The 23,335-nt window shown below is 40.3% G+C and overlaps 1 protein-coding gene across 3 annotated transcripts in view; it reads left to right on the plus strand.

Annotated features, from left to right (window-relative positions):
* Positions 1-23,335, plus strand: part of CRIM1 (cysteine rich transmembrane BMP regulator 1) — a 327,869-nt gene that overhangs the window by 124,057 nt on the left and 180,477 nt on the right. Inside the window, exon 3 of one of the 3 annotated variants that reach the window (XM_075924932.2) lies at positions 15,079-15,321. The exons of the other annotated variants lie outside the window; for them this stretch is intronic. Coding sequence (XP_075781047.1) covers positions 15,079-15,321 — 243 coding nt within the window. The remainder of the gene's footprint in view (positions 1-15,078; positions 15,322-23,335) is intronic. 3 annotated transcript variants of the gene reach the window in all.

The raw sequence follows: 23,335 nt of genomic DNA on the forward strand, positions 1-23,335 counted from the left end.
GTTAAAGGCAGTTTTATATAAAGCCCCAGATTCCAACTCTTTCCTCTGTTTACACATACTCTGCTTTATATCCTGAGATTGCTGCATTGTGCTAACCAAGCTTCAGCTGTTCTGTTTTTCTCATTAGCTACGCTTGGCATATACTTTCTCTGCGTGTCAGTATAAAGTATGCAAAATATAATGAAGAAAAGAGCTTGATGTGGAGTTGAAAGCTACATTTTAAATATGTCCTTTAAATAAAAATTTAACTTGTGTAAACCACTCTGATTTCATTGTTGATATGGGATTAATCAAGACACTGTCTTATTACGGCTTTTGTGCATTACTAAGGAATGAAAACTACATTGGTCCAAGATCTAGGACCAAGTCTATTCTGCCACTTACATTGGCAAAACTTACATTGCTCATGGATGTGGAAAACACCCTCCCACCCTGAGAAACAAAAGTTTTGTAGTGTGCACAGTTCTATATTGATGGAAGAGCTTCCCCGATGAACATAGTTGCCACCACTCACTGAAACGTGGTTCCTGGGATTTCCTATGTTCAGTCCTGAACCAAAGCAAAAGAAGCACTGCTAATCTAAGGGACCAGTGATAATTTAATATCCAGTGTCACATGAATCATCAACCCCTCTACAAAAATGCTATAAAGGCCATAAAAAAACCCATGGATTTAAAAAAAAAATGCAGTTTATTTTGATGTGGAAAGTGTCATAAACTAAAATAGTTCTGGCTTCCAGCTTATTTTCTTATCCTAGAAACCTCTAGCAGCTTCTCAATAACATTAGTATAACACTTTTTTTAAACACAGTTATCTTTTGTTGATTTCCCCCGTTCCTCTCCATGGCCCCTGCTGTTCTCCATTTTTATACACGTTAATATAGATGGGCAATGCTTTTCGTTAAAGAGCAGATTTGCAAAGCTAACAGGCTATTGGAAATACAACAAATTATTTAATATTTTAAAAGGAAATTACTTTATTAAAATGTTTGCTCTCTGTTGGCAAATGCTGACTTTTTAAATGATGACCTCTATGTGGCTTCTTGAAGATACGTTTTAATTCAAGGAACTTTGTTATCCTTGAGGTTTATGTAATTTATTAATTGCACATGCTACCTTGTATAGAGCCACATTTTTGAGGGCTAATTTTGAAGCATCAACTAAGTAATATGCCATATACAATATTAGTATTCATTATGTATAATAAGTAGGTCTCATGTTCAATATATAACAGGTTTTATCTTAATTTTTACATTTATGGAACTGATAACCAGTGAAACACATTAGCAAAAGTTATATTTCTTTTGGTAATTTTGAACATAAAAGTCAAACTTTGAAGTGACAACTATGTAGTTATCATTGTTTATGCACATTGTTCCTGTCCAACACTGAGAGAATTCTAGTGATACTCAAGTTACTCAAGTATGTTTGCAAGGATTTGATACCTACGCAGAATTTTTTTCAAAATGAGGCTGAAATGGTCCTTTAAAAGTTTTGTTCACTTCATTAAAATACACTGAACAGATTCTATTCAACTTTCTAAAATACGTTAATCATAAATATGGCCCTGCTCATGAAAATTGCAGATTCTGCAATATTAGACTTCTGCTGCAATTTGGACAGTGGGAATCGCCAGGCAGCCACCCTCAGCTGTGGGTGACCAACAGAAAAATTGTGGAAAAGTGATAATGGACTTTAATACTGCAAATAATAAGATTCAGTATTATTTTTCTGCCATTTTCCATGGGTTTTCCGCAATTCAGCTGCAATTTTTTTTTTACAAATCATCCTGCAATTCAAGTAGGTTCTCGTTCATAAATATGTATCTGCCGTATATTTACTGTAGTTTTAACTGCACGTATGCACATTATTGGAACCACTCAAACATTTCTTTTCTCTCAAAGGTATACGAGTCACACTGAGAAGATTGATTCAACATGGATAATCTACTAAACTCAAGTGGCTTCCAAATTATTTCACATTCTTCTAATCTTGATCTAATTTCTATTCTTGTCTCAGCCAAAGACTTCCTGAGTGACCTGTGGCAAGTGTTTTACCCCAACAGACATTGCTTATATCATACCTTCAATTATGAGACTTTAAAGTCAAATTGAAATATGTCCTTTTTTGTTTGTTTGTTTGTTTGAAGGAGCTTTGAGGGAGCTTCCTCCAAGATTAGGTCTTCTTTACTCTCTAGCTGCATACATATTTCTCAAAATACTCTTCTCGTAGTCCCCTGCAAGAACTCATTCCGGGTGTCTGACCCTATTGAAGCTCATATTTATCTGCTTACATAATTTTGTATTATCAATCATTATTTCCATACCATCAGGTACAGAAGTCAAATGAGACCAATAATCTCTATCCTTGGCTCATTTTTTTCCAGATCTTTTATATTCAGATGTAATAATGCTGCTTCAGCCATTATTGTGTTAGAGTGTGACTCCAGGCCAGATTCTCCATCTCTTACAGGCGAGTTGCCAAAAAAACCCAAAACAAACAAACAAAAACCCCATACACTTGTTTAGGTGGCCTATTAAATGGCATTCTTAAAAGATACCCCAAATATGTCTGTCTCTTCTTCTGTACTACTATTAATGTTGTAGATAGTTGTGATCATCTAGGATCTTTTTGTTGCTTATTCTCTCAGTCCATTTTACATTGAGAAGTAGTTTATTCAGACTTCTAAACTGTTCTTTTGCATTATCTGGACTTGCTATTTTATCAGGATTTTGCTTGTGATAGAAGGTTGTTTCTAAAGTCGTAAGTTCAGTGTTTTTACTAATCATGTTGGACTTCCAGACTAGTATAAGTTTTTTTTATTTTTAACTCACTTCTTGCTTAATCTATTCTCTACCTTACATCAGATAGGGTGTGTCTAGACTACAGGGTTTTGTCGACAAAAGTAGACTTTTGTCGACAAAACTAAACCTGCGTCTACACTACCGCTGAGTTCTGTCGACATAACGTCGACAGAACTCAGTAGTTTTGTCGACGCTGGTAAACCTCATTTTACGAGGAATAACGCCTTTTGTCGACAGAGTTCTGTCGACAGAAGGCATTATTGCATCTAAACTGTCCTTTGCGTCCATAGTGTTATGTTGACAAAGCAGCTTGCTTTGTCGACAGAACTGAATGTAGTCTAGACACTCTTTGTTGACAGAAGCTTTGTCGACAGTATCTGTCGACAAAGCTTCTGTCGACAAAACCCTGTAGTCTAGACGTACCCATATTGAATCACCTGTATTGTGAATGATGTTACATAGATAAGTAATTTAAGTACTATCAAGGCTTCATTTTCCAAGTAGATAAAAATATTAGTAGAAAAATTAATTTTCATAACTTTTATCTTTGAGTTTGTTGATAAGATCTATTTGCTTGGTAGAAATTGCAAAATCATCTGTCTTTGCTGCTTATTTTCAGTGGATTATTTATAAAACAGTTGTCTGCAGAATGTGTCTCCAAGTTCACCATCTGTCCTTCCAATGCCCATTTCCATGTTTAACCGTCTGGTGTATAAAAGCCAGTAACAACTCCAGACAAGATGAAGGGATCATATAACAACCTTGAATGATGCCAGTGTTAACCTTAAACTGGTCCATTAACTCCTGGTTTCTCTTTACGGCACACTTTGCATTCTGATGCAGATTTTTAATAATTTGAACAGTTTTGCTGAGGACTGCATGAATATATATGATCTGCCACAGTAATCCTTTGTCTATGCTAACAAATGGATGCCTTCAAGATCCAGTGTCAGATACCATTTATTTCTTTGCTCTATGATATTTCGCAGGGTGATGATCTGGTCTACACAAGATGAGTTAGAGTGGAAAACCAATTGTTTTCAAGTCTATTTAGGGTGACTGTATAGAAGACTTCCCCTTGGGATTGAAAGCAGTATAATCTGGTGTCAGTTGTTACAATCACTCAAATCTCTTTTGCTGAGTTTGATTATAGTCCCTTTTTTTTCTGGAGTATATTCCTCTTTCCATACAAAATTGAAGAGCCTTTACAACATTTTCATATTGTCCTCTTGATTTGAATTGAATAGTTCTGACGTGACTTGATCTTCATCTGTTTATATAGTGTTCTTTAATTTTTCAGTGGCTACTTTCAGTTTATCCAGAGTAAGTTCCTCACAGCAAACAGCAACATAATTGTGTACCTTAACAAAAATACAAGTGCAACAGTAAATAAATATTCAAACTTTAAAAATTCTATGAAATACCTAATTTCCAACATAGACCTATTTCTACAATATTTATTCAAGAACCCTTAAATTTACCTACTTCATAATGGGTGTTGTGAAAGCAAATTAACATTTGTAAAGCTCTTTGCAATCCTTAGCACTATAGAAATGTAAAGTATTACTTATTAACTGTAAACTTGGAAATAGGGATATAAAATCCCTTGTAAATTGTTAACTGGTTAACCTCCCGCTGTGCCGTAGAGGAGTCACCATTTGTTCAGAAGAGCTGGCAGTTCTCCATAGGTGCTGTGTAACCCTGGCAGGTCCCTCACCACCAGGCCCTGCTTCCAGCTGCAATGGTTGGCCTGGGGCGAGGTAGCACGTGAAGTCTCTCACTTCCCAGGGACACGTTGGCCATGAGCGGCACAGAGGAAACCTCCTTGAGCAGCCTGTGGCAGATGCTGGAGGGAGGAGGGACTCTGTTCGGCTGCTTACTGGGAGCCACCTAAGGTAACTGAATGCCAGCCAGAGCCTGCCCCTGGCAGCCCAGCTCCTCCCACTTTCTAACTCCCTGCCCCAGGTCACCACCCCATCCTGCCCTAGGTCATCACCCAAATCCTCTGCATACACATGTTGCTCCAGGTCACAGTTCTCTCCCAGACACTGCACTCTCTGCTACACCCCTCCCCTGGCAAAATTCAGTTTTGCCCCCTTTCTCTCTCCCAAAACCTGCACCCCAATTTCCTGCCCCAGGTCACAATCCTCTACTTCACCCAAACTTCCTCTCAGACCCCACACCTTCTCCTGTATCCCAAGCTCCCTTCTGCACCCAGCCTCTGTTCCAAACCCCACATCTTCTCTATAGAGAAATATCGCCTTTGACCACTTTCCAAAATCTTGGAGTGACCCCTCATCAAATATTATTGCCTACCCCTGGGTTAACCAAATACATTTTTACATTCCTACTTGAAAATTCTGTTTTGAAACGGATTTTTTAAATTGCTTCTCAATTATCATTAGAAAATAAAAAGGTGGTTGGCTGAAATGTGCAGCACGTAAGTGGTGTTCATGTGCTAGTAAAGGCATGGTCAGCAGTTTGTAGTATCATTCTTATGTATTTTTAGAAGTGTGAGAATTGTGTAGAAAGTGGAAGCTCCTGACACCGACTAATGTTCCACCTGAGAATTGTACTATGCTTTCCCATTTCTTCATCTTTCTTTTTTAACTTTAAAAAAATATGCAGTTGCTGCCACTCAGTCCTAAAAAGTTGGCATCAAATGATGGCATTATTAAGAAAGTGTTATCATATGCAGTTATGTTCACTAGTCCCTAGTACTGCTTGGGACACTTTAAAAAAAAAAAGTATAATTTACTCTTTAGCACTAACCAGAAAAATGCAGTGCATATGCCTCTTGAGTCTGCATTGACGGAGAAAGCATTTTGAGCATTGTGTAATTGAATGTGAAAAGAATAGTGTAGTGGTCTCACGCTAAATATCACTTTCATTTTTTCAATATCTGGAATATTCTAGTTACACTTATTCTAACCTGAGGAATGACAGTACATGTGTGGTGTGATTACTGAAATATTACTATCTATTGCAAGAACAGAGTGGAGGCATTCGAGCAGAAGACTGCCTGGGTTTATTGGCTGTAGATGCCATGTGGTTTATATGAAAGAGGTTACTGAAACTGACCTGGTCCCTGCCAGGTATCTGCTTTATTTAATGAAATAAGGTGGGTGAGATATCTTTTATTGGACCAATTTCTGTTGGGTAAAGAGACAAGCTTTCGTACTACAGGCAGTCCTCGAGTTACGTGGATCCGACTTATGTCAGATCTGCACTTACAAACAGGGCTTTCTCGCCCTGGAGCTCGCAGGCAGCAGGACCGCCCAGAGAGCAGCGGTCCTGCCACCTCGACCTCCGGGGGGAGAAAAGCTGCTCCGGGTGCCCCTGGTCTGCTGGGGACCGTCTGCAGCAGACCAGGGACACCTGGAGCAAAGCTGGGGAGGCGCGGGACACCGCCGCCGCTGCGGCTTTGCTCCTGGTGTCCCTGGTCTGCTGGGGACCATCTCCAGCAGACCAGGGACACCTGGAGCAAAGCCGGGGAGGCGGCGGGGTGTCCCAGGTGTCCCTGGTCTGCTGCAGACAGTCCCCTCCGCCTCCCCGGCTTTGCTCCAGGTGTCCCTGGTCTGCTGGAGATGGTCCCCAGCAGACCAGGGACACCTGGAGCAAAGCCGCAGCGGCAGCGGGGTCCCGCGCCTCTGAGGCTTTTGCTCTGGCAAAATAAACCCCTCCACCTCCCCGGCTTTGCTCCGGGTGTCACCTGCACACCTTCATCCCCTGCACTGCTGCCTCTGATAGAGAAACAGCATCCCGAAGGGTGAGGGGTGGTAGGTGGGAGCCAGCACACACAGGGAGCTGTCTTTCAAGCTGGCTGCCTGCATGTATCGGCTCCCACAGAGCTGCCTGAACCCCAACACTGCTTCTTCTCTATCAGATGCAGCTGTGCAGGGGACGGGCAGATGGGAGCCGATATGAGTGGGTAGCTGGCTTGTAAGCTGGCTCTTTGTGTGTGCCAGCTCCCTGGAGCCACCTGCCTCTCTCTAGTTGCCTCCCACAGAGGTGGCAGGGGGAGGCAGGAAGGAGCCAGGGCCCCATTAGCACCGGTTCCACCTGTTCCCCCTACACTGCTGCGTCTATCAGAAAAAGCAGGGCCGGGGGACAGCATGGGAGGCTGCTGTAGGAGCTGGCAGACAGGCAGCAATGTGGGCTGGCAGGGACCTCCTCAGGAGTGGGGCCGGGAGTACACTAGCTGCTAGGACTATCAAATAGTCATGTAACTGCTAAAATTTGATGCGATTCCATGACTATTCAATTACATGCTATTTATTATTCCTACTGCAGGGCCTGTTTGCACCCTGCAGGATTACTTTCTACAGGCCTGCTCCCTTCTACATCCTAGCCTACTCCAGGCAGAATTGCACTCTCCAGACCATCCACCACTGAAGTAGAAACTATTCATTTAGAATTTTAGCTTCTTTTGTTTTTTAAAAGATAAATGACTTAAAGCCTAGAATGAAAAGCAAAAGAAATTGTTTTTGGTTTAAAAAAAAAAAAGTCTCAGCCTCAGCTGGGAAGGGGGCCAGTTAGACACAGATTAATTTAGAAGGTTTTCCGCCTCCTTTTTTCCTATTACCTCTGAGGGGATCACAGATTTACTTCTTGACTCTTCAGCAAGTTTCCTGCTATCCAGTTCCACATCCTGACCTGTGTTTCTGACATCTCTTGGATTACTTGCATTTAAATTGAGCATGGTTGGAACTGTTGTCAAGATGTTATGAGGCTCTTTCTAACACCTGTGCATATAACTTCAGTCATTGATATTCTGTAAGATGAAAAATTATGTTCAACATTATATTAAAATTAGAAGTTTTACTTGCCATTACTTGGGTCCTTAACTCAAATAAGTTTTGTTTTTCTTCACTTAAATCATTGTTCTGGGGTGGGGCTGTGGATGAGGATTCAGTATACAGGGTGCCGGGGGCGGGGGGGGGGGGGGGAGAGGAGGACAATCACAGCTTTTTTTTACTGCATTAGCTTGGGGCCAGCTGAGAAGCATCTTTCAATGGGTACAGCCAGGAGAGATGTATGTCCCCCATCTGGGAGACAGACAGAAAAATATACACACAAATAGATAAACTGAGATAGCTGTCCCTTTCTCCATCTCTGCCCCCTTCTGGCCCAGTGGGGTTATAGCTGTCCCGGTCCCCTTCTCTGGCCTCTTGCTGCCCCCGTGTGGTCATTCTGCAGTACAACTTCCTACATTTTCATTTTTTTAAAAAACAATTCCATTCCAGGCACATCCCATTATTCTGGCACAACCAAGCCCTGACCTTGATTTAAATTGGGATAAGAGGACACTGCATACCAAATTCGGTGGTCCTAGCTCTTATAATTTAGGAGTTCTTGCACAGACTTACAGGTGGACAGACAGACACACACATGTATTTCTAAAATATATAGTAATATCAGTAATGTGATAGAAAGTGCAGTTAGCATGATAAAGAGAACTGGGGTGGGTGAGAAGTATTCATTCTTATGTGGTTTTTAGTGGACAGCTGAACAAGTAAGAGTAGCAAAATGAAAATATAATGCTTGAGTTAATCGACAACTAGTGTTTCGATTACAGTTGGACAGTTTTCAACAGAAAAACAATCTCTGTCAAATACCAAAACTACGGATGCAGAATCCTGTTTCATTAGTTAACCGGTTAAGCATTATGTTTAACCAGTTAACTGATTAAACAAGGTTGGAGTGCCCCTCCTGCTGCTCTTGGAGGCTGTTCCGGTGGAGCTGCAGTGCTTCTGCCCACTGCACACCACGCTCCTGCCATGCTGGTGAACCGTAAATAGTAAGGGCAATGCTTACCAATTAACCATTCACATTCCTAACCAAAACTGGCATGTTGACTTACAGATAAATTATTTATAAAATATTCCTTTTTATAGTTTGTCCTCGTCACTCACTAATGTTCAGTATGACAATGTATTAGTATAGTGCAGTGTTTCTTAAACCGTGTTCTGTGGTGTGCCATGGAGAAAAACAGAGTTTAAAATGGCCTCCCTTAAAGGGGCAGGTGACTTTTATTTGGCTCAACAAAAAAATCCTTGGTGTTCCTCATAAAAAAATTGTTTGGTGTTCCTTGGTTTTAAAAAGTTTAAGAAACACTGGTATAGTGGGTTACATTAAATTAAACATGCAGGTTCAGTTTGAACAAATTTATCATTGCTAAATAATGACTAGTTGGAGGTAACATATTTGAATGTGGAGCAATAGCAGATTTGTCAGTGGACATTAAGTAGTATTTTATTGGGGGGTGCAAAAGTCTATGAAATGCGATGTCATTGCATTTAAATTTGTGATTTAAAATTATTTCATGAATATATTTTCTTTCTATAAGCAAGAAAAAAAGTTGTAGTTCTCCTCTGGTAAAGTGTGTTATTGCTTCTGGTTTGCTTCATTTGGCAACATAAAAAAGTAAACTCATGCTTTCTGTGTTGTCTGTTATGCAAGTACTCACACTAGACCGGAGTACAATTTTAAAGGTAACTGAATGATTTTGGAACCTGAGTCATGTTGCCTTTCAGTAAGACTTAGAATCCTAAATCACTTAGGCAATTTTGAAAATTGAAGCCTAGTACATAACTAACATTGTTTTGGCTTTCTGCACATCAAGGGTATGCTTAGATCCACACTGATGAGAACATGAAAAAAAACAATCTTTTACAAAACCTTCAGTTGTTGTCTGCTTTCATTTTACCCTTTTAGAAGCAGGATTTCACAATCATACTTGACCTTTTGCTTTTAGTGATTGTATGTTAACTTGCATAAGAGTTAAATGAAATAAAGAGTGCCCAAGTGTCTTGTTAATTTTACATTGAAATGTTAAGGAAATTTTCTTTTAGAAGCATTGTTAGCTGTCTGCATACAGTTAATTGTATTATAGAGTACGTGCAGACTACATACCTCTGACTACAGAGGCATGTAGATTAGGCTACCCGGCATAGGAAAACGAAGCAGCAATTTAAATAATCGCCACTTCATTTAAATTTAAATGGCTGCCGCGCTGAGCCGATCAGCTGTTTGTCGGCTCAGCGCAGTAGTCAGGACGCTCCACGGTCAACATCAAAGGCATTTGTCAACCTTCCAGGTAAACCTCATCCTAGGAGGCATATCTGGGAGGTGAACAAATGCCTTTGATGTCGACTGCGGGGCATCCAGACTACTGCGCTGAGCCAACAAACAGCTGATCGGCTCAGCGCAGCAGCCATTGAAATTTAAATGAAGTGGCGATTATTTAAATTACCGCTTCATTTTCCTATGCCGGGTAGCCTGATCTACATGCCTCTGTCGCCAGAGGCATGTAGTTTAGACGTACCATAGTAAGAATATCAGTGTTCTGAAGTTTGTTCTTTCCCTGTGAAAATAAATGGTTTCACTTTGAGTTTTGATGGAAACAAAGTAACAACGGCTGAGTGACACTGGAATAATAGGGCCTCGTTTGTAGTGGAAACCCTGAAGAAGGAGAAACAAATTTTCCTTAGCATTTGTACAAATCTGAAAATAGCCAATAAATCACAAGAATACTTATGATTTCTATAGTTTCAGTTTCTCTCCCAGGTTGGAGAGTGGGGGAAGAGAATATGTAGGTAGGACTCTATTACATTTCTTGAAATCCTTGAAACTGCTCTGTGGCTGGGTTTTCTGGAGGGGTTTGTTTAAGAAATAATGTGATTTGTCCCTGGTACTTAACATGCTTTTCCCTTTACATTCTGGAAATGGAACTTCTCTCTGTTCATAAAATAAGTAGGCTTATCAGTGTTTTTATGGTCAGAGTGTAAGGGCCATCATGTTTGGCGCATAAGAGCTCAGATATTTTAGTAATGGATAGGGGATTAAAAACAAGATTACAGATCTTTTACAGTTTATTTAATTCTACCCATTCAAACCATAAGCCTAAAATTGATTGAGACACATGGTAAACAGGCAAACATATAAGAAACCATGGAAAGTAAATCAAGCAAGCAGTATCAGTTAAAGTTTATACCTGGTTAGTGGTCAGGTTTCCTCTATTTTCCAGCCATGTCTTTTCCATCCATGTCTTTTCAACTCTTCTTGCATCTGGTAAGCTCCAGTTGTGTCTTCAGGTTCACTGATCTTTCCTTGATCAACAACAATTCCATACAAGTATAAGTGTAATGTTGTTTAGTTTATAAAATATTCCAAATCAACTCTTTTTTGTTCAGGGAAATACTAGGCTATGTCTACATGCCTCTCCCCCTCCCCCCCCCGCGCAAAAAAATGCAAATGAGGCAAAGCGTGGAATATCGCTGCACCTAATTTGCATAATTGAGGATCCGTTTTTGTGCAAGAGGCTTTTGTGCAGAAAGGAGTCATCTGCACGGCTCCTTTTTGCACAAAACCCCCCTCTTGCACAAAAGCTGATCTTCCTGAATAAATTAGGAAGAACGGCTCTTGTGCAAGAAGGGGTTTTAGCACAAAAATGGAGCCTAATTAATTATGCAAATGAGACAGGGCAATATTCCACGCTTCACTTCATTTGCATTTTTTTTGTGCAAGAGGGAGCAGTGTAGACATAGCTTTAGTGTTCGCTGAATCTAAAGATGGAAGAGAAGCTTGAACGGGAACCTGTAACCCTGATTTTTTTTTTTTTTTTTTTTGTTAAAAGGGAAAGAGTAAAGATAAAAAGGTAGCAGAGCAGGATGGAAGTGACTTTTGGGCATCTCTGGAAACAGATGCTGAAATACTTTTGATCATGGGAGTGCTGAGAGCGTTGAACCAAACTGTAAGACCTGTATATGATGGAAACCACTTAAAGCGAAGGGGTTCAAAACACCTCCCTAGTACCTCACATTACAGCACCTAGGTGAAACTATTAATTTACATAGTTTAGACTGTATTTCAGACGTGTTTCTTTCACTATTCAATGACAAAAAGCAAAGTTAAGGTTACCTGATATCTCAGTGTCTGAAAACCAGGAAATGAAGAGTTAAGGTACATGGACACGTCTATTCAGCCTTACCTCCTGAAGCTGGTAATAGCCTCTGGGGATTATTTGCATGCATACCAGTCACATTCACTGTGTTATATGTAGCTATACTGAATGATGGAAGGATTAGTTAGAGCAATTTGGCAGAACTGTGATTGTGGTATGAGGTAATCCGAGAGGGCTGTGCCTATGTAATGAAAGGAAAGTGGTATATGTGTATTTTGAGAGATCTGGTATGATTCATTTCTGTGCTGGCTTGTGGAAGTTGTCAGTAGCTGGGCACAGTCCTCTTGTCATGGAGATTATCAACAGTGAGGTGGGAACAAAGTCTGGTCTGTGGGAGTAAAGAAGAGAAAGTGAAAGTATAGATGGCATTGGGCATATAATGACTAAAGGGATGCAGATATGGCTTTCTGTGGATTAGGTTAAGCTTTTGAGTCTAGGGTAGGGATGCAAATTGGGAAGGGTTGCAAAGTGCTTTGGAGGATAAGGTCATAATTCAAAATGATCTGGACAAACTCGAGAAATGGTCTGAGATAAAAAGGATGAAGTTCAATAAGGACAAATGCAAAGTGCTCCACTTAGGAAGGAACAATCAGTTTCACACATACAGAATGAGAAGCGACTGTCTAGGACAGTGTTTCTTAAACTGTGTTCTGTGGCACACCAGTGTGCACGGAGAACAGAGTTCAAAATGGCTGCCCTTAAAGGGGCAGGCAACCTTTTTTCTCAATAACTTCTCCCCTTCTTCCCCACTACTCGACTACTTGCTCCCTTCTCACTATAAAGGCAGCAAGTGGCTCCTGTCTCTCCCCCCCCCCCACTTGCTGCCTGTATAGTGAGGGGGGGGAGCAAGTAGTTGAGTAATGACTTGACAGGTCGTTTACATCCCTAGTTTAAGGTAGGTATAGGTAGCTCCCATAAGATACAGTGCACAGACAGTGTGTAATAAAGTTCATTATGGGTATACTGATGCATCATTCAAGAGGCTGTATACCTAAACTCTGTATTTCCTCGTTTTCAGAAGTTTGAGTTTTGCAGAATTTGATTTTCTGAAAGGACACAAGGTATCAGTGGGCAACCTTAACTCGGCATGAATTCATTTTTTAATCATGAAGAGAAATGGTGTTGATAGGAGTTAGTGTTTATTTAGGTACTTCTTGTTGTGTAGGTTTTCAGTTGAGATGCTACTGTGGCTAGATATTTATTATACTGAGCTCTTATATAGAACTTTTCAACAATAGAGATCAAAGCATTTTACTAAGGAGGAAAATATCACCCCCATTTTACTGAGAGGGAAAATGCGGCACTGATTAGTGAAATGACTTGGCTAGTATCACTAAGATGTTCAGTAGCAGAGCTGGGAATAGAGTCCTGGTTTTCTGAGTCCTAGTCTGCTGTTCTTTCTGCTTAGGCCATGAGGTTGTTCTGAGATGTCTCAGTGCTCCCTCTCACCTGATACACTTTTTTACATTAGAATAGGGACAATGGTCATGTATTGAAATATTAGGATTTGTTCACAGGACCAGTAAGAGAAATCTTGAAAGTTTTATTTCATGGTGGTTACAGTAGCCTGAAGCACCTAAAAGAAGACCTAGTTGACAAAAAAACCATTATGTACCCTCTTCCTAAGTGACCACTCCCATGAATCATTGAGTACTTTAGGAGCCAGATTCTCTCTCTCCCTCTCTCTCTCACTCACACCAGTTGATTCTGTAAATACGAAATGTTTGTCACCAGAGGGTTGTAGTTAGGGAATTCCACTGTTTAGTTCCCTTCAGAGTTAAGGGCCATAACTTGGTTTATGTGGGGTTCAGGGAGAGAGGCTCAGATACCCCATGGGATAGCCTCCCTCTCAGACCCCTTAGAAGCAAGGACTCCTTAGATCCTACATAGTGGGTAGGGAGAGTGGCTCAGACCTTTCAGTAAGGCAAAAATGAAGAATCCCCCCTGGATCAAATGCAGGGACAGTGGAAAAGAGACTCAGTCCTCCCTTAAAGACCAGGTCTCCGAGATGCCACATGAAGGCATAGGGAAGCTCAGAAGTTTGGAAATGCTAATATTCCATATACCAGTAACTTTTGTTCATTGTATTATTAAATATGCAACATATTAAATAGATAATTACCTAGTTTTAATTTCTCCCTTACACATACTGAAATACATATGGAAACGTCTACTTCTTAAGAGAGTAACTGATTTAAGTAGCAGGTTGTTAGTCCCTTTGTAGACCAGCCAGAACAGGTGGGCGAGATGCAGGCTTTGTCAGTAGGTTCTGCAGTTAATTTTCTAGTCAGCAAAAGAGATGCAGCGACTCTAGATTCTTTGCTTCCCAGGTTTGGGGAATGAAATGTGAAATTTTTGGAGGGTTGTAACTTAGCTAAATTTGAATTAATTTTAATGGCGACAGAAAAAGGTACATCCCTGATACCCGGGTGACCCCTCTTCCCATGGCCAAATTTCAGGTCTCTGCTCCAAATGGAAACAGTTTGTATGATTTTTTTTAACAGCAGAAATAGCTTGTTTATCCTCTAATCTTGTTCTTGTTCTTGTAAATGGCTGAACTGTTTTTGCAGAAACTAAAAAATTAATTCAAGACAGACATTGGCATGGGAAATTTCAATTAAAACAGCTGAAGTTTACAAAAATATAAGCTACCAAAAACCAGTTTTTAGTATGGAAAAACATAGACAACATTAATTATCGGCATTGTTACCAGATTCATCTACCATTAGAGAAAAAGATGTCTGGTATTTATCAGGAGCAAACATTTAGTTTCACTACATTCTGCAGTTGTAAAGACTAAAAAAATAAAAATAAAGTTTAATAAACTACATAAACATGCATTTATCATCTTCTATATACATATTGCTACAGGGTTCAAGAAAGAACTAGATAAATTCAGGTTAGGTCCATCAATGGCTATTAGCCAGGATAGGTAGGAATGGTGTCCATAGCCTCTGTGAGAGGCTGGGAATGGGTGACAGGAGAGGAATAATGATTCCCTTGATGATTCTCTGTTCTGTTTGCTCCCTCTGGGGCATCTGGCACTGGCCACTGTCGGAAGACAGGACACTGGGCTAGATGGACCTTTGGTCTTAACCTAGTATGGACATTCTTATGTTCTAATGTTCTTTGATAAATCCCAGTGCTGCTGTTAAACTTGGTTGGTGTTTGCCAATCCTCATTTTTCTTGTGGCACATCACCTGCAAGGGTAATAGCCTTCAGGCTTGTCAAAGCAGTTCTGTGGAGCTTAAATATCCAGACAGTATTTTACTGACATACACAGTATGCTGATTTTTCTCTCCTTTTCAGAAGAGAAACCTGACTGTTCCAAGGCCCGCTGTGAGGTCCAGTTTTCTCCTCGCTGTCCAGAAGATTCCATCTTGATTGAAGGTTATGCTCCTCCAGGGGAATGCTGTCCACTTCCAAGCCGTTGTGTTTGCAACCCTGCAGGTTGCCTGAGGAAAGTTTGCCAGCCAGGCTATTTGAATATATTGGTTTCTAAAGCATCAGGGAAACCAGGGGAGTGCTGTGATCTCTACGAATGTAAACCAGGTAAAAAGGGTGCCAATTTTTATGTTGAAGTTTTTCCCATCTAAGAAGCACAATGTATAATATAACTGTTTTCCAGTGCAGATTACATTGTAAACAATGTAAAGTTTTCTAATATCCTATTTATAGGTACTATATCATCAAATACTGTGTATTGCACAGCATGGGAGCAACAGCCTTTAAAAAAGTTCCAACACTTACTTAAACATTTCTCTCTCTGCTGAGATAAATAAGGGATTGAGAGGGTAAAAACTATAAAGGACTTTAGTGTACACTACCATAGATAGAACCCTGCGTATCTGAAAAATACAAAAATGTTCCATCGATGTCCGCATCTGCAATTGTGGAGACATGCAAACATAAAGTGGGTAACTGCAGATTTGCAGAGTTCTAGATGCTTGTTTTTGCAGATACGGATGTGCATACAAATTTTGTAACAGATATCTGCATTCATATTTGTGGATGTGGATACCTGAGGATATAAAAGCAGATATGTATTTGCAGGCCTCTAACCCTAGGTATTGTAATAAAAACAATTTCTGATATGCTCATTAAGTAAAACGTGCAACTCCCAAGAAGTTCCTTCCATACTGAGAGGATTGCATCTATTATTATTTAATTCAGCAATCATTTTGTAGACATAAGATAAAAAAAATAAGTGAGAGTCAGCATGGATTTGTCAAGAACGAATCATATCAAACCAATTTAATAGACTTCTTTGACAGGGCAACAAGTCTTGTGGGTAGGGGGAAACAGTAGATGTGATACATGTTGATTTTAGTAAGGCTTTTGATACTATCTCGCATTTTCTCATGGACTAGGGAAATTGAACCTAGATAGAGCTAATATCAGGTAGATGCATAACTTGTTGGAAAACTGCTTCCACGGAGTAGTTATCAGAGGTCCAAAGTCAAGCTGGAAGGGCTTATTGAGTGGAATTATTTCTGAGTCTGGTCTGCTCAACATTTTTGTTAGTGATTTAGATGATGATATAGAGAGTATGCTTATAAAATTTGCAGGTTATGCCAAGATGGGAGGGATTGCAAGTGTTTTAGAGCATAGGCTTAAAATTCAAAATATGAACAAGCTGGAGAAATGGTCTAAAGTAAACAGAATGGATTTCAATAAGGACATGCGAAGTATCAAGTTAGGATAGTACAGTCAGTTACACACATACAAAATGGGAAATGACTGCCCATGAAGAAGTACTGAGGAAAGAGATCTAGGGGTCATGGTGGATCACAAGCTAAATATGAGTCAACAGTGTAACTGCTCTTTTGCAAAAAAGGCAAACATCATACTGAGATGTATTAGCAGGAGTGTTGTAAACAAGACAGAAGAAGTATTTCTTCTCCTCTACTACTTGCTGATTAGGCCTCAGCTGAAATGGAAAAATTGGATAAAGGCCAGAGAATAGCAACGAAAAAGATTAACAGTCAAGAAAACATGACTTATGATGGAAGATTGGGGGAAAAAATCATTTTGTTTTTGGGGTGTGGGAGGGATATGAGTTTTCATATCTATAAAAGGATTTTACAAGGAGGAGGGTGAGAGAAAAATTGTTCTTTAATATCCGAGGGTAGGGCAAGAAACAAGGGACTTAAATTGCTGCGAGTGTTATTTAGGTTGAAATTTAGGAAAAACTTCCTGTCAGGGTTGTTAACCACTGGAAGAAAGCTGAGGAGGTTGTGGACAAATGTCATAGACATACACCTGTTGGGGATGGCTGCAGTGATACTTATTCCCTGGCATGTCTGCAGGAGACTGGACTACATGACTTCTTTAGGGCCCTTCCAGTCCTTCGAGTCTGATTCTATATGTAGGAAGAGTAAAAAAGACACTCCCTAAGTCTAAAGATTTTCATAGGTCATAAAATGAGAATCTGCCGCACTTAACAAAGGTATACCATCACTACATATGAGCTAAATGTATACACTCAGAGAACTGGGTAATATATTCAATCGTTGTCTATTTCAGTCGTCTTGTGAACACACAAATGATTCACTTGTGGGATACTATTTTAATTGAAATCAAAAGTGAAACTCAGCATGCCGCAGCATCAGTACTTACAGTAGACTCAACAGCCCCTGGGTTCACTTTTGGTTTATGTCTTATGTTTCTGAAGTTCATGCTTTAGCCAGCCACTGACTTTGGGAGTGTATTCCCTCCCTTGTGTTCTGAAAAGATGTATTTTTAATGTCCTCCTTCTGAAGCAATAGGAGATGACCATGGCTGCATATGGTACACTGAAAGGATGGGCCACCGCTCAAAAATGTCATGGAACATTCTCTGTCTCAGGTCCATGGCTGGCTGGTTCTTGCTTGTGTGCTCAGGGTCTAATTGATTGTCTTATGAGTGATTGAGGAGACATTTCCCCCACATCAGATTTCCAGTGACTGCTTCAGGTTTTCATTTTCCTGTGCAGCATGTGAGTGTTGGGTCACTTGCTGTGTGGCCTTTTATTTTTATTTAAAATAAATTTAGTGATCTCATATTACAGTATCTGTGGGTTCAACTCTGGTGGTACAGTGTCAAATTCAACAGTTACCTCTGCCTGTTGTTTCAAATCTAGAACACATAGGAACACATGAAAACCAAAAGAAGGAGCATATCCAATAACAGGAACAAGTGCTAATATCTTTAGTAAATTTTATTAAAGTTACCAGCACAGTTATGAATACCACAGCATATATACATCCTACATATATACATACAGAAATTCTAGTCACAGTCATATTAATATTCTTCTAGATGCTGTTTGGTTTTGATGGATCTTTCATGGATTGGTCATCCATAGAGGGATAGTTACTACTGGAGCTTCCCATGGGGTACTCTGTTTTCCCAGTCTGGGCACTCTTAGTTGACAGTGCCCCACAATACCTCACTTCAGTTGGCGCAAGTGCTCCTGGTTAGGATTCGTTCCACGGGTAGAAGGAAGATAGTGTAGAGAGCAATAGCTTGAATTACTGTGGTGGATGTAAATTGACCTAAATTAAATTAACCTTTCTTTTGTAGTATAGACCAGTGTTTCTCAACCAGTGGTACAAGTACCCGTGGGGTACTTGAGAGAAATCTGGGGTATACGTCAACACCATGGAAATTTGTAGAGAACTGAATTTTTGTTTTCAGTTTTATATCGCTTTATTATTTTTGTACTTTTTACACCCAAACATTTGATCATCCGCCCGGCTACAATTAAGTTGTTTAAACAAATGTGTTGCAATGGTAAAAAAAAGTTGTGTGTCTGAGAACTGCAGGTACTAGGGGTATTTATACTTTTTTTTTTTAAAAAAAAGGGGTACTTTATAAAAAAAGTTTGAGTAACACTTGTATAGATAAGCCCTTATATTTCTCTAATCCTTAAATTTAACTCTATTTAGCATACAGTGATTATATGCGATATAATATTATACAGTAAATTAACAATAAAGTAAAATCTTTGGCTAATATCAGAATTATTGGGGTATATATCACCTAATAAATTCCTTGCCACTGCAGGGTCCTCAGGCATTGGTGCACCTCCCTTCTATTGCTCAGTCTTGTGTGCATAGTATTTTGGTCTCATTTCAGATCTCGGCTTAGTGTGTAGGTAGTGTTTGGGCAAAGGAGGTCAGATCAGATCTAGTGGTCCTTTCTGGTCTCAAATTCTATGGCTAACTATTTGACAGTGTAGGTGATCACAGTGGATACTAGTAGGTGGGGCCAGATACATCAGTACAAGACTTGAGTATGGGGAAATTGCCAAACCATTGTTGTGAGACATGGGCAAAATATATTCAGCACAGGGCAGATACTTTATCTCATCCTGATTTATACATGCTGATAAGTGATTTGGTATTTCAAATGGAAATTGACTGTAGTTTCTGGATTTTTACAATAAAAGATTCTGTATGTTACACTTATGGAAACAATACAGCATGCACTGACAATTTCTATACAAAATGTAGGAGATTTGGCTGTAAAAGTAGACCCTACCATCACAAAGGCATTAGGTCTGTATTGGCAGGTTCAATGCTAAATCAGACCCTATAGTCCAGTGTCCTGTTGGTCAGGACTAGAAGTATTCAAAGGGAGTACAAAAAATCCCACAATCGACTTTTTTGTTTAAATGTATGTTTACATCTTCCTTCTCATCTACTGTATATTTGAGAGAGAGTATGAGAGTGTGTGCGCATGCCTGTCTGTGCATCTTTCTGTGAGTCTGTTAGCTCTTATCATTTAGGAGGAGTTATTGAACAAAGACCACCAGATTTGGTATGCAGCTTCCTCTTTTCATAACTTAAAGCAAGGCCAGGGTTTGGTTGTGCCAGGACAATGGGATGTGCCTGGAATCCAATTGTTTCTCATTAAATGGAAAGGGATGGCTCTGATCGTAGGGACTATTATGACTACAAGGTCCCAATCCTGGGGAGCAACTGCTGGATGTCTGGGCAGTGCCCCTGAGTCCCCCCAAACCCCTGCCCTGCCTCCTGCACCTGCCATACCCCAACTCCCTACCTTGAAGGACCTGAGCAACGCCGGGTAAATCTTCTAGTTTTTATTATACTTAATTTATATTTAATATACTATAATTTTTTTTCATTATCCTTATAAAGATCTGATCCATTCTTGAGTCCTAAGGTCTTGGCCTCAATATTACCAAGTGGAAAAGAATTTCACAGATTAATTACGTGTTAAATAAAAAGCAAGTTTTTTATTAATTTCAAATTTTTGTCTTTGAGTTTTACTGAATGTCTGTCTATGATGAGAGTAATTTGGGGTGCCTGATTTTGTGTTCAGTATAGTATTCATTACTTTGACTTTTTATTATTATGAGGTCAGTCTAGATGATCATCATGATCCCCTTTGACCTCAACATTTATGAATTATCATGGTTTGTAGTGGGATAAAAAGGCAAGCATAACTCTCCATTGTTCTGGATACCATACAGGCACGTCATAAAATAGTGTCCCTGACCTAAAGAGTTTAAAATATAAATAGACAAGGTGATAAAAGGGTCAGAAAAAAATCAAACCTCCAACTCTTGTTATGGGTGGTGACAAGGAACAGAGAGGTGATCCCCTTTGGCGCTCATGGCTCGACACCCACTGGGAGCATAGATGTGCTATAGCTGGCAAAAGTCTGACTCAAGTGCATTGGGGCCATAGGCCCCTATAGTAGCATGTATATGTATGCAATCATGTGAAGGAGAACTTCTGAGGTACAAATACAAGGTAGTGCATATTATAAGGACAGGAGTTCAGTGATATGTGATAAAAATAATTATAAGCAGGGCTCGACAAATAATACAATCTACTCTCCCATGGTGAGTAGATTGTAACCCGGAAGAGCTGGGTTTGGGCGATCTGCGCATGCAGAGATCTCCGGACGGCGTGGCTGGTGAGCGGGGCTTGCTGCGGTTCAGCGAGCCCTGATTATAAGCATAGAAAGACTGCTATATGAACAGACGCAGAGTACAGTGCATTTTTTTAGGGAGGAGATCAATAAAAGGAGAAGGGATAATCTCAAGGAGAATAGTTCTGTGGTTAACACATTGAGATGGGTTCAATTCCTGACTGCCAAGAATGTGACCTTAGGTAAAGATCTTTCTCTCTTCTTTCCCATCTATGAAAGAGGGTAACACTACTTTCCCACCAGGGATTTTTACTGGGGTCCTCATAATTATTGAGTCTTTTTCCAACACTTCATGTTCCAACACCATCAATTCCACAAGCCTTCCTTGCAGTGAAGGATCTCCTGTGTCTTCCAGTACCAGATTTTTCTTTTTTACACCACTTAGCACTGATGGTGCACCTTTAATGATTTCAGTGTGATTTTTCTTGGCTTTTTAGTTTTGGATATTGATGACTCCCTCAGCACCAACCTATTTGGTATTTTGGTTGCCTTGCCACTTCTGCTAGCTCACTTGAACACTTTTATGTCTGTGACACTGGGCAGAACCAGTTTATTCCAACATTGAAACATGTAAACATCAACTGGAACTGCTCCTCCATTTACCAAGGATAATAATATTTCCTCTTTAGACTCTGATCATGAGGACAATTTCCCTTCCAAGGTCTTTTAGATCACTCATGGACCTTCTACCAGGGATGCAGCATTCTTATAAGGAAGCCTCAGAATGCTGCCCTCCCCCACCTTTGGCAGTTCAAAGGACAGAATAACCCTCAGGGCCTTGACAGTCATCTTGGTCTGCTCTCAGAGTTTCAGGATCTCTTAAAGTCCTGATCCATACCAGAGATCTTTAGGGAAGACTCTTCTACCATCTCCATTTTCTTTATTGGAGCCTACAAATGAAGGGGAGACACTGGAGGAATCTCTAGATTCCTCTTCTCATCTTCTGATGGGGCCTGAAATTAGTGTCCTCCAGAACAATGTAACGTGTTTCAGGGTCTCATGAGAATGGTGGAAGTTCAGGCAGAGTTTTTGTACAAGATATCAAACACTTGGAGTAGGTATTTCTGCTAGGATTATGAATTTTTAGTTGAGAAATCATATTTTTTACAAGATTTGTCTCATGCAGAGCTTCACAGCAGAAAGCTTTGCAACATCTTCCAACATAAAATGCCAGCACTTCTGATCAAGATAACTTTATTAGAACTCCCTGAGAGATGCCTACCGTATTCATTGGTTTGTCAGTCTCCATCACCATTGCTCTTCTGAGTCCTGTACAAGCTGAAACATGAGAGAGCAGTGGTTTTCCTCATAGCTTCAATGTGGCCAAAACAGGTATGGTTCCCAGACCTGACATGTCTGAGGCTACCTCTTATCCTCTCTTTAGTTCCATATGTTAAGATGCAGAGGTCAGGCAGCCAATCTCTCACTTTTGCACTGCTAAGCATAGTTCCTTGATATCTCTTGGCCTTGGAGCAGAAGAGTTGCTTTCTCAAGGTGTAGTCTGTGGTGCTAAACAGTAGGAAGCCAATCACACGAAAAATGTAATGTCAGAAGTGGAAGCCGTTCCAGCTTTCACACACATATCAGTTGTCTCCTTTTCAGCCTCACTTCTCTATTAGACTTGGTTATCTGTTAAATTTTGAAAACCTAGGCTTATTATTTAGCTCTGTTAAAAGTCCACCTGGCTGTCCTTACAGCCTTTCACCAATCAGTCCAGGAGTGATCAGTTTTTGCAAATATTACTGCTAAAAGATGTTTAAAGGGAGTAACCAATCTCTTCCTTCACATAAGATAGCCTATTACACCTGAGCACTTTAATTTTGTTCAGTGACTTGAGAAAATCAACCTTTGAGCTCTTGGGAAAATCTTTCTTTCTTTGCTTATCTTCCAAAACTGTTCATTGTAGCCATTATTTCAGACAGAACAATAATTGAGTTGGAGAGAGAGCGGGGATGTCTCTGTTTCAGTGGTTCTCAAACTTTTTGGCCCATGGACCACCCGGTAATGTAAACCTTTCTGTGGACCACCAGTTGCTAATGGAAACTCACCGTTAATTACATAATTACGCCTCAGCCATTTTGCTAGTGCTGCAGCTGGAGGAAAATGTAAATTACATGAATTAGACTAAGCGTTTTAACATTCTCATTTTAGTTTATCAAACTTCATTTTAAATAAAGTAAAATATTAATTTATATACAATACAAAAGGTTTGAATGTTTTCTTTATTCATGGCAGGGGTGGGGAACCTTTTTTGGATTGGGGGCCACTGACCCACAATTGGGGGCCATACAAATGAGAATCAAAAAAACTCCTTCAAAAAACCCCAATCCTCACTGATCTGGCCCCCAACTTAGTCATCTCACTCCTCTGGTGCTTCAGCCCCATGGGGAGAGAGGAAGGGACAGGGATGACTGAAGTTCAGGGCTTCCCATATGCCAGATTTACTTTCCTGGGGTTCCAGGGTCAGTGGATTTTGGGGACCCCCTTCGGCTCTGGGGTGGGAACAAAAATGAGTTTAGTGTGTGGGACAGGGCTGCTAGCGAGTGGGATAGGGATGGAGGTGCAGGATCTGGGCGGGAGGTGGGGTGAGGAGGGCAGGGTCTAGAAGGGAGTCTGGCAGCGG

The sequence above is a fragment of the Pelodiscus sinensis genome, chromosome 3, assembly GCF_052426305.1.
Source record: "Pelodiscus sinensis isolate ZL-2025 chromosome 3, ASM5242630v1, whole genome shotgun sequence".
Lineage (NCBI taxonomy): Eukaryota > Metazoa > Chordata > Testudines > Trionychidae > Pelodiscus > Pelodiscus sinensis.